General features: G+C 48.2%; 1 protein-coding gene across 2 annotated transcripts; it reads left to right on the forward strand.

Moving 5' to 3' along the window:
* The first annotated feature begins 2,101 nt into the window (after positions 1-2,101).
* On the forward strand, positions 2,102-8,738 carry LOC133470374 (guanine nucleotide-binding protein G(olf) subunit alpha-like). 2 transcript variants are annotated; one of them, XM_061758707.1, is made up of 12 exons: positions 2,102-2,599; positions 2,778-2,850; positions 3,551-3,605; positions 3,686-3,805; positions 4,111-4,208; positions 7,357-7,411; positions 7,488-7,561; positions 7,653-7,711; positions 7,787-7,907; positions 7,977-8,107; positions 8,184-8,251; positions 8,329-8,738. In XM_061758707.1, exons 1-12 carry the CDS (start codon positions 2,464-2,466, stop codon positions 8,473-8,475), a joined length of 1,137 nt encoding a protein of 378 aa, XP_061614691.1. In that variant the 5' UTR covers positions 2,102-2,463; the 3' UTR covers positions 8,476-8,738. The 2 variants fall into 2 exon arrangements, with proteins under 2 accessions (XP_061614691.1, XP_061614692.1); XM_061758708.1 differs by lacking the exons at positions 2,102-2,599; positions 2,778-2,850; positions 3,551-3,605; positions 3,686-3,805; positions 4,111-4,208 and having other exon boundaries at positions 7,232-7,411; positions 7,535-7,561.
* Positions 8,739-9,565: the final 827 nt, after the last annotated feature.

Genomic DNA, 9,565 nt, shown 5'->3' on the forward strand with positions numbered 1-9,565 from the left:
CACATATGGTATCATTCTTTTGTAATGCAGAATATAAATACTGAACAAAAGAGGGCCAAGTACCGATCCCTGCGTGACTCTCCAAGTGACATAATACTCAGAGGTCGCATTACCATGGATTACTCTTGTGTCCTATCCAAGAGATGAGCTCTAAACCAAGAAAGTGCTGGGCCTGTAATACCGATACGCGTTTCGAGGCGATCTAGTAGTATATTGTGAACAACGGTATCAAAGGTAGCGCTGGGGTCGAGTAATAATAGTACTGATGAGGTGTCGCAATCGATAGCTCGCCACTTTTGTAAGAGCCGTTTCAGTCGAGTGGTCTGCCCTGAATCGGGACTGAAGAAGTTCAAATAGATTGCTGGAGGCCATGTGATCATTAAGATGATGTACAATAATTGGTTGAAGAATATAGAAATAAATGGGAGAGTTAACACTGGCCTATAATTGCGAAGACTCAGGGTCGAGGTTGGGTCTTTGAAGAAAGGGTCGAATAACAGCTGTCTTGAGAGCTGCAGGTACAGCGCGGGAGGAGAGCGATACATTTAAGATTGAAGGTCCTAAAATCTTTCATGAGTTTCCCAGGAAGAGGGTCGAGCGAGCGTGTTGTTTTGCCACACTAATGAGTTTCGTGAGTCTGTCAAGGAGTACCTCTTGAAAACGGGAGAGGGTCGCCGGACAGGTATCCGCAATGGCGCCCATATTAGTTTCAGTGATCGAATATTTCAACCGGGCTTGAGACACGGTGTCCCTAATCTCATTCCTAATGAGCGAAAAAAAAGGCGGCGGCGGAGGGACTTCATTAACCGTACGGCCATGTGATTTGCGATTTGCCAGCGTTGTCGCTCACTTCGGTGAATGACCAATGAGCAGCCAGCATCAGGCAGCCCTGTGCAGGCGGGAGGGTCACTTTAGTGAACCGAGTGATTCGTTCAGTGAACTGGTGTACTGAGGAACGGAAGAACTGAAGTGCGATTCGTTCGTTGAACGAGCCATGTGTACTAGTACTGTGAGAGATTCGTTTGCGCAAAGAACGGCGTACTACGCAGTGAACGTACTCATCAGCTTTCACGAGCAGCATGAAGCTAACGGCTCATTTTTCACTCAGTCAAGCACATGAAAACAAGCACACATATTTCAAATAAATGTCAATTCATAATAAATGTTTTAAGATTGATGTTACGAGTGATGGAGTCATCCAGGACTAACGTGCGGGAGCCAGTAGATGGAATAGGAATGGGACTCGCTCAAGGAGTCACTCTGTCACGTTTTTCCTCTCTCACCCACCTTGGTCTTGTCCCTTCTGGAATTAGATGCACTTTTCACAAATGACAAGATGGGGTAACCACAGGTTTTGAGGACCTCCCTCATGTCTACAGATAATACCCAGTTTGTGTTCAAAAGGGTGGTGTGAGTCTAAAAGTAAGCATTGGTCAGTGCGAGGATCACAGCCCAAAAAAGTTGAACATCCTCGTGTGAACTCGATGTTCTTGTCCAATGAGTTAATGTGCTTGGTGAAGGCTTGCACTTCTTGGATTTGGATTTGAACCCATGTGTCATCTGTACCAATAACTTGGGAGTTGTTCTTTTAAAAGGAGTTCAAACCCTAACCCTTTCCGTGTCCTCCATGTACAAGTTTGCTACAATGGGGGATACCGAGGAGTCCATAGCACAACCATATCTTTGTCTGAGAAATGTTCTCATGATTTGAAAATACAGTATGTAGTATGAAGACAAAGTTCCCCCAAGTGGCATATCTGTCCGGGGTCAAGTGTGGATCTGTCTTGGCTGTTGTGATCAAGCAGTAGCCCTTTCCTCACAGTTTCCACTCTATCCTGCGTTGGAGTGCCAGTGAAACAAGGCGGTGACATGGAATCAAACCGTAGTTTCATTTTTACCCAGCGTTTGGTTTGGAGACAGCTGGATGCCACTTGCTGGAAATTTGCCTTCAGAGCCCAAATTATTAATAGTCCCATGAACTGAAAATATAGTGCGAGTACTTTTTTTTCCCCTTACGTACCCCGACATTGTCTGGCAACCAGTCCATTATGTGCGTGCCTTCCGATTGTCTGGATGCATAAACAATTGTAATGGTGGTGAACATGAAGATACTGGAGGTGATGAAGGAGAAGGCGGCGGGGTGCTGCGTGCGCGGTTGTCAAGCAGGAGCAAAGCACGTTCCATTCGAGGAAACACGGAAACCCCCAAGAGACGCCACGGCGGCGTCATGAGGCGAAGGCGGCGCGGGCGAGTCTGCTGAGATTCGGCCGGATCTCTGCTGCCTCTTTAGTGTGGGATGAGGATGCGTTCCGGCTGAAGGACCGGACCGCGGGACAGACGTGCTCGGACTCGTTGACAGAGACTCGAGACCAGGCGAGTACCATCGGACGGCGCTAGCCCACATTTGGGCTGTCCGCTTCCGCCGACTGATGCGTTGTGAGTGTTTTCCACCAGTGGACAGACATGGGCTGTTTGGGAGGGAAGACGGACGAAGAACGACTGGACGACAAAGTCAAACGAGAAGCCAACAAAAAGATCGACAGACAACTGCAAAAAGAACGACAAGCGTATAAAGCCACACACAGACTCCTGCTCCTCGGTCCGACCAGTCGCACTCGCCATTTGTCTGTCTGTCTCACTTCTGGTCTGTTTTTGTAACTTCCTCTGTGTATCGCTCTATTACCTGTCTGTTTTCCTGTGTCTCTCTTCCTGTCTGTGGTTCTTAATTTGTGTCTGCGTGCGTAGCTGCATGTCTCACAGTGCGTGTGTGTGCGCAGGAGCAGGAGAGTCTGGTAAGAGCACGATCGTCAAGCAGATGAGGATTCTTCATGTTGATGGTTTCAATGCTGAGTGAGTCACTTTCATGCCACTTTTATTGTGAAATGCCTTGCATCTCCTTCCTGACATTGGAGTTAACTTCAAACTAAAAGAAAAAAACATGAAACATCTTTGGAAGCTCACGAGTTGTTTGGCAAAAGTTGAATGGAGGCAACAGTACTTGTTGGTTGGTGCAGACATTCCACCTTTATTTCTTCACTTCTAATGTTAAGCATGGCATTCATGTCTGTGGTGGTCCAGTATTATAACCCACATTTGGGTTGATTCAAACCTGGGAGCACCTGCTAAGGTGTAAAACCTTTGAAAAAAATGAATCAAGACACCTGGGAGAACCCCTGGATGTTGCACCTTTGCTACATTCTCGAAAACTGCTTTCTGTCTTACCATTTGGCTATTTGTCTGCATTGTGTATATTGGCCTGAAGCATTTACTTTCCATCCGAGGATGGTTAGAGATCAGTTTGGAACCAGATACCAGCTACCGCCATACTGGCACTGTATTGGTTGTCTGACATCTTTGCAGAGATAATACACTGCACTTGGTCTTTTTCCACATCTGTCATGTGACCAGCACTACGGGGCACCGCCAAGGTCTTCAACGACCAACCGGAATCCAGTTGCCTCCATTCGAGACCTGAACGACTGACAATCGACACAAAGTGCTTCTTTGTTTCTCGAACGTTCTCGCACTCAACATGTTCTTTTACCCCCAGAGAGAAGCGGCAGAAGATTCAAGACATCAGAAAGAATGTGAAAGATGCTATTGTGGTCGGTCCTGTAACCTCGGATCACATGACCAGGTGAGTGACAGCAGACTCTGACGCTGCGTGTGCGTGTTTGCTTTTCAGACCATCGTGTCAGCTATGAGCATGTTGACTCCGCCCATACCTCTGGGTAACCCCGTCAACCAGTTTAGAGTCGACTACATCAAGGGCATCGCACCGCTATCTGACTTGGAGTACACGGAGGTAACACACGTGCGCACAAATACACAAATACACACACTGTTAAGGTAGCTTGAAGGCACCTGGAGAGTTCTTGTTTGTTGCCACCATGTTAATGACCTGATGAAATGAGACAACTTGGGAGTGAGTCCACAAAGCTACACACACCCCTCTGTGTTTCAGTGCGTGTCACCTGTGGCCTCGTTATTTGAACGTCTCTCAGGACAAAAGACAACACAAGCATCTCTAAACTCTTTCACTATCAGTGCGGAAGGGTGTGTGTGTGTGTGTTGCGGTGGTGAGCACTGATGACACTTCATCTCTCTTAGGAGTTTTTTGAGCATGCTCAAAAGCTTTGGGAGGATGATGGCGTGAAGGCGTGTTACGAACGCGCTAACGAATACCAGCTGATTGACTGCGCACAGTAGTAAGACACACGCATACGCACACGCACACACAAACGCAGGCCTCTGCTTAATTGTAACATTCCCAATGGCTCTTCTCTTGAGCCGTCACCTTATCCCGGCGGAGGGGTCTGCGTGTCACAATAATCCTAGGGGGGCTTCATGCCCCTAGTAGGGTTACCCAGGGCAAACGGGTCCTACGCGAGCGACCGGACAAAGCTCGGCTCAAATGGTCTCGTAGGACAGAGATGGACAACTTAAATGATGGAGGGGGGCAACAATTTTTGTCAGCGCTACCAGGGGGCCACATAGGACCACACACTTCCTAAGAAAAATGCCATTTTAAATATGTCCATGTCTGTTTTTTGTTTTGTTTACTAATCCAATGTACATCACAGTATGTTAATAATATTGAATGCTCAAATGCATGTACAAAATATTTTGAAGCATCCAAAAAAAAGTCATTGTTTTTACAGAGTGCAAAGTGCAAAGGACTCCCGTGCATAAAAATGAGCATTCAAAGATGGCACAAAACTTCTGAACAGCAAACCAACTCTATTTTGTGCATTTTCCCCACAAAGGCAGTATCCATTAACTTTGGTTCCCAGCTTGCACTACGCCATTCAATGCTCAATTTGTTGCCATAATAAGGACATTCATCATTATCATTCAAGTGTTTATGTTACCCGTAGTTCCTTGAACGTGTCTGAATTAACTTTGTTGACATGAAATCCTGACTGTGAGTTGTGTGCGACATAGTAACCTCCCAGTTCGTTCCGTTGGATGCCAAGTTCTGGCGAGCTCAGCGTTAGCTGGCATTTCATCATTTTCTCGTGTCCTCTTCCAGGTAATCACGAGACAAAACCTCCTTCCCCGAGTTAAACGAGCCTCCGTTTATCTTGTAAGGCTCATCAACGCCACAAAATAAATAATCATGGCTGACAAGGTCTCTACGCAAACTACTTGTAAGGTTCATCAACATCACAAAAAAAAATCTAATCAAATGAATCATCCATCCATTCATTGTCTCCCGCTTATCCGAGGTCGGGTCGCGGGGGCAGTATCTTAAGCAGGGACGCCCAGACTTACCTCTCCCCACCCACCTCATCCAGCTCTTCCGGGGGGATCCCGAGGCGTTCCCGGGCAGGCCGAAAGATGTGGTCTCTCCGGCGTGTCCCGGGTCATCCCCGGGGTCTCCTCCCGGTGGGATGTGCCCGGAACACCTCACCGGCCACCTCATCTGGCTCCTCTCGATGTGAAGGAGCAGCGGCTCTCCTCTGAGCTCCTCCCGGATGACCGAGCTTCTCACCCGTTCTCTAAGGGAGAGCCCGGACACCCTGCGGAGGAAACTCATTTCGGCCGCTTGTATGCGGGCTCTCGTTCTTTGGGTCACGACCCACAGCTCGTGGCCATAGGTGATGAGGGTAGGAACGTAGATCGACCGGTAAATCGAGAGCTTGGCCTTTCGGCTTAGCTCCTTCTTCACCACAACGGACCGATACAAAGTCCGCATCACTGCAGGCGCCGCAGCGATCCGCCTGTCGATCTCCCGTTCCGTTCTTCCCTCACTCGTGAACAAGACCCCGAGATACTTGAACTCCTCCACTCGGGGCAGGATCTCATCCCCGACCCGGAGAGGGCACGCCACCCTTTTCCGACTGAGGACCACGGTCTCAGATTTGGTGGTGCCGATTCTCATCCCGGCCGCTTCACACTCGGCTGCGAATCGCTCCAGGGAGAGTTGGAGATCACGGCTTGACGAAGCCAACAGAACCACATCATCTGCAAAAAGCATCAATAAATAATGGCTGACAATTTCTCTAAGCAAACTCGATAGATGCGCTTGCCTTTCAATTTGTTGAGCATATAAACTGCTTCCTATTCTTGATGGAGAAAACCTGCTGGAAGCATTACTAAGCGATGTGTGCCATCTAGTGGTGAATGGTGCTATTACAACAACTTAAAACTGATCCGCTATAGAAGAGGAAACCTTTTTATAATCCCTCAAAATTTTGGGTAAAGACATTTTGAAAAATGGGCCACCAGTTGCCCATCACCGCAGCTGCGGCCGAAGGCGGAGACCCTGGCTGTCCAATCCCTGGCTACAGAAGCTAGCTTTAGGGACGTGGAACATCAACCTGTGTGGCAGGGAAGACCCTGAGCTGGTGCGCGAGGTCAAGAGATTCCGACAAGACGAGTTGGGCTCGCCTTGACACACAGCTTGGGCTCCGGTACCGGTCTTCTCGAGAGGGGTCAGAATTGAACTCTGGAATTGCCCACAGGGAGAGGCGTTGAGCAGGTGTGGGTATACTTATTGTCACCCGGCTCGGTGATTGCACATTGGGGTTCACCCCAGTAGACGAAAAGAGGGTAGCCTCCCTCCGCCTTCGGGCGGTGGGACGGGTCCTGACTGTTGTTTGTGCCAATGCACCAAACAGCAGCTCAGAGTCCTCGTGGGGGTGCTGGAGAGCACTCCTGCAGGGGACTCCCCCGTTCCGCTAAGAGATGTCAACGCTCATGTGAGCAATGACAGTGAGACGTTATGATTGGGAGAAACGCGCTCCTCACCCCCCTGATTTGAACACGAGTGATTCTTTGTCATGGGACCCCTATACTCGTCCCGGCTCATCCATAATGAGCACCATGTTGCGACATAACGGTGTCCATATGTGCACTTTGCACAGAGACGCTAGGCCACAGTTTGATGATCGACTTTGTGGTCGTCTCATTGGACTTGCGGGCCGCATGTCTTGGGACACTCTGGTGCAGAGCAGGGTGGAGCTGTCAACCGATTCTCACCTGGTGGTGTGTTGGCTCTCATGGTGGGGGAAGATGCCAGTCCGACCTGGCAGGCCCAAACATATTGTGAGGGTCTGCTGGGAACATCTGGTGGAGTTCCTTGTCAGAAGGAGCTTCAACTCCCACCTCCGGCAGAACTTTGCCCACGTCCCGGGGGAGGCGGGCACTGAGTGCGAGTGGGCCATGTTCCACGCCTCCATTGTTGAGGCGGCCAATCAGAGCTCTGGCCGTAAGGTGGTCAGTGCCTGTTGTGGCAGCAATCCCCAAACCTGTTGGTGGACACCAGCAGTAGGGGATGCCGTCAACCTGAAGGAGTCCTATCAAGCCTTTTTGCCAACAGCGTGTTTGTGTGCGTGCATGCGTCCACCCCAGCTTCCTGGACCGTTTGGACTCTGTGCGAAGGGCCGACTACACTCCTACTGACCAGGTAATCGAACCAAGTGACCAATCCGCCACAAGCTGTCGTCATAGCTAGGCAGATTCAGTCTGGTCTTCTCTTCAAGGATTTGCTGCGCTGTCGAGTTCTGACTTCAGGGATTTTCGAAAGCAGGTTTCAAGTGGACAAGGTCAACTTTCAGTCAGTGTCTTTGGCCCGCCCCCTCTGCCAGCATGAACCAATCAGCTGCTTTTCATGCTTCCAATGCAACCTCTGTGTGTGCATACTGTAGTATGTTTGACGTGGGAGGACAGAGGGATGAACGCAGGAAGTGGATCCAGTGCTTCAATGGTGAGAATCACTTTACACAGAAACACACCAACACAAACACAAACACACACCGAGTGCCTTCGTTTGCTTGATCAGATGTGACGGCCATCATCTTCGTGGCTGCCAGTAGCAGCTACAACATGGTGATCAGAGAAGACAACTCAACCAATCGACTGCAAGAATCTCTGGACCTCTTCAGATCCATTTGGACAAACAGGTTCTCTGCTGATTGGCTCCGTTTAACCCCACCCGCTCATTGATTGGTTCTCGTTAACACCGCCTGCAGGTTTTTGAAGACTATCTCGGTCATTTTGTTCCTGAACAAACAGGATGTGCTCGCTGACAAAATATTGGCAGGGAAATCCAAACTGGAGGATTATTTCCCTGAATACGGCAACTACACACTTCCTCCTGATGGTAACACACACGCACAGTGAATGCGGGCGCGCACACACACGTGACTTCCTTCCCGTGTGTGTGTGTGTGTTTCTAGCTGGTCCAGATAAGGATGAAGATGCGAGGGTGACCAGAGCAAAATTCTTTATCAGAGACGAGTTTCTGGTGAGGAAACAAATGTTATAATAATATCATAATGGAAGTTTCCCTTAATGCCGTGTGTGAATATGCGTGTGCGGCAGAGGATCAGCACGGCGAGCGGCGACGGCAAACATTATTGTTATCCACACTTCACGTGCGCCGTGGACACGGAAAACATTCGGCGCGTGTTTAGCGACTGTCGTGACATCATCCAGCGCATGCACCTGCGACAGTACGAGCTCCTCTGATTGGCCGGTGGCCTCTCACTAGTCCCCGCCCACTTCCTGGACCAAGCCAGCTAATATGTAGATCGCGGATTCCGAATCCCAACCAGGGTGGAAAACTATTCAATTTGACTTTAGTGCTCCAAAAATTATTTCGTAACTACAAATGTATCTTTGTTTATCTATCTTTGACGATGAAAATGAATTGAATTCAATAAACTGTTAGTGAATGTCAGTGTCGTGTATATGCTTTGGCTCAATAAAGGTATGGAAACACTTGACTACAAGTCAGCCGTCAAACTCATTTTGTAGTTCTGATTTCTCTCTGTATCACTGTATAGTGGCTTCCTCCTATTATTACATATACACAATAAAATGATGGATGCCATCCAAAGTGAAGCAAATTCGTTTGCTCAATTTGATTTTAACAAATAATTTATTTTTTTTTTGCAATTTCTCAGTTATCAAGAATGAAGATGGCTTACAATTTTGCTACAATCTTTTTGCAAGAAACAGGAACTACCTGCCGATGCACACGATTGGTCGGATTTGGGTTACATTCACGCGGCACGGTGGACTGGTTAGCGCACCTGTGTCACATTTCTGAGGAGCGGGATTCAAATCCCAGCCCCGCCTGTGTGGAGTTTGCAGAATCTTACAAATACATTGGAAAATAGGAACATTTATTGATCATTGTTTTTGTTGAAATCCTATGGGCAATCTGTAATTTCTTGACAGAAATGAGTGAAATTTCAAGCATATGAATCAGTGTTTCCATTTACACGTCTGCAACTTCGGCTCACAGTGGCTCTCTTTACTGTATGAACCTTTTAGAAAACATCTACCACCATTTCCGGTTACAACTTCAGTACATCAATGTAATATTTAGCCTATACCAGGAAATTCAAGAAGATATCAGCGCTCCTTGACGAACTTTTTGCACTGGTGCGTCCATCGTTTTTTCTTGGGTGCACCAGCCCAAAAGTTAGGTGCACCAAAGTTTTCAACCGCATCACATTCAACATCGCAGTACTACAGCTGAAAAAGAAAACAAAAAAAAGCCGCCTGTCCTTGTAGGCAATATTGACTGGTAAACGATCTGGTCAACAAAGCA

This window comes from Phyllopteryx taeniolatus, chromosome 20 (assembly GCF_024500385.1).
Source record: "Phyllopteryx taeniolatus isolate TA_2022b chromosome 20, UOR_Ptae_1.2, whole genome shotgun sequence".
NCBI lineage: Eukaryota > Metazoa > Chordata > Actinopteri > Syngnathiformes > Syngnathidae > Phyllopteryx > Phyllopteryx taeniolatus.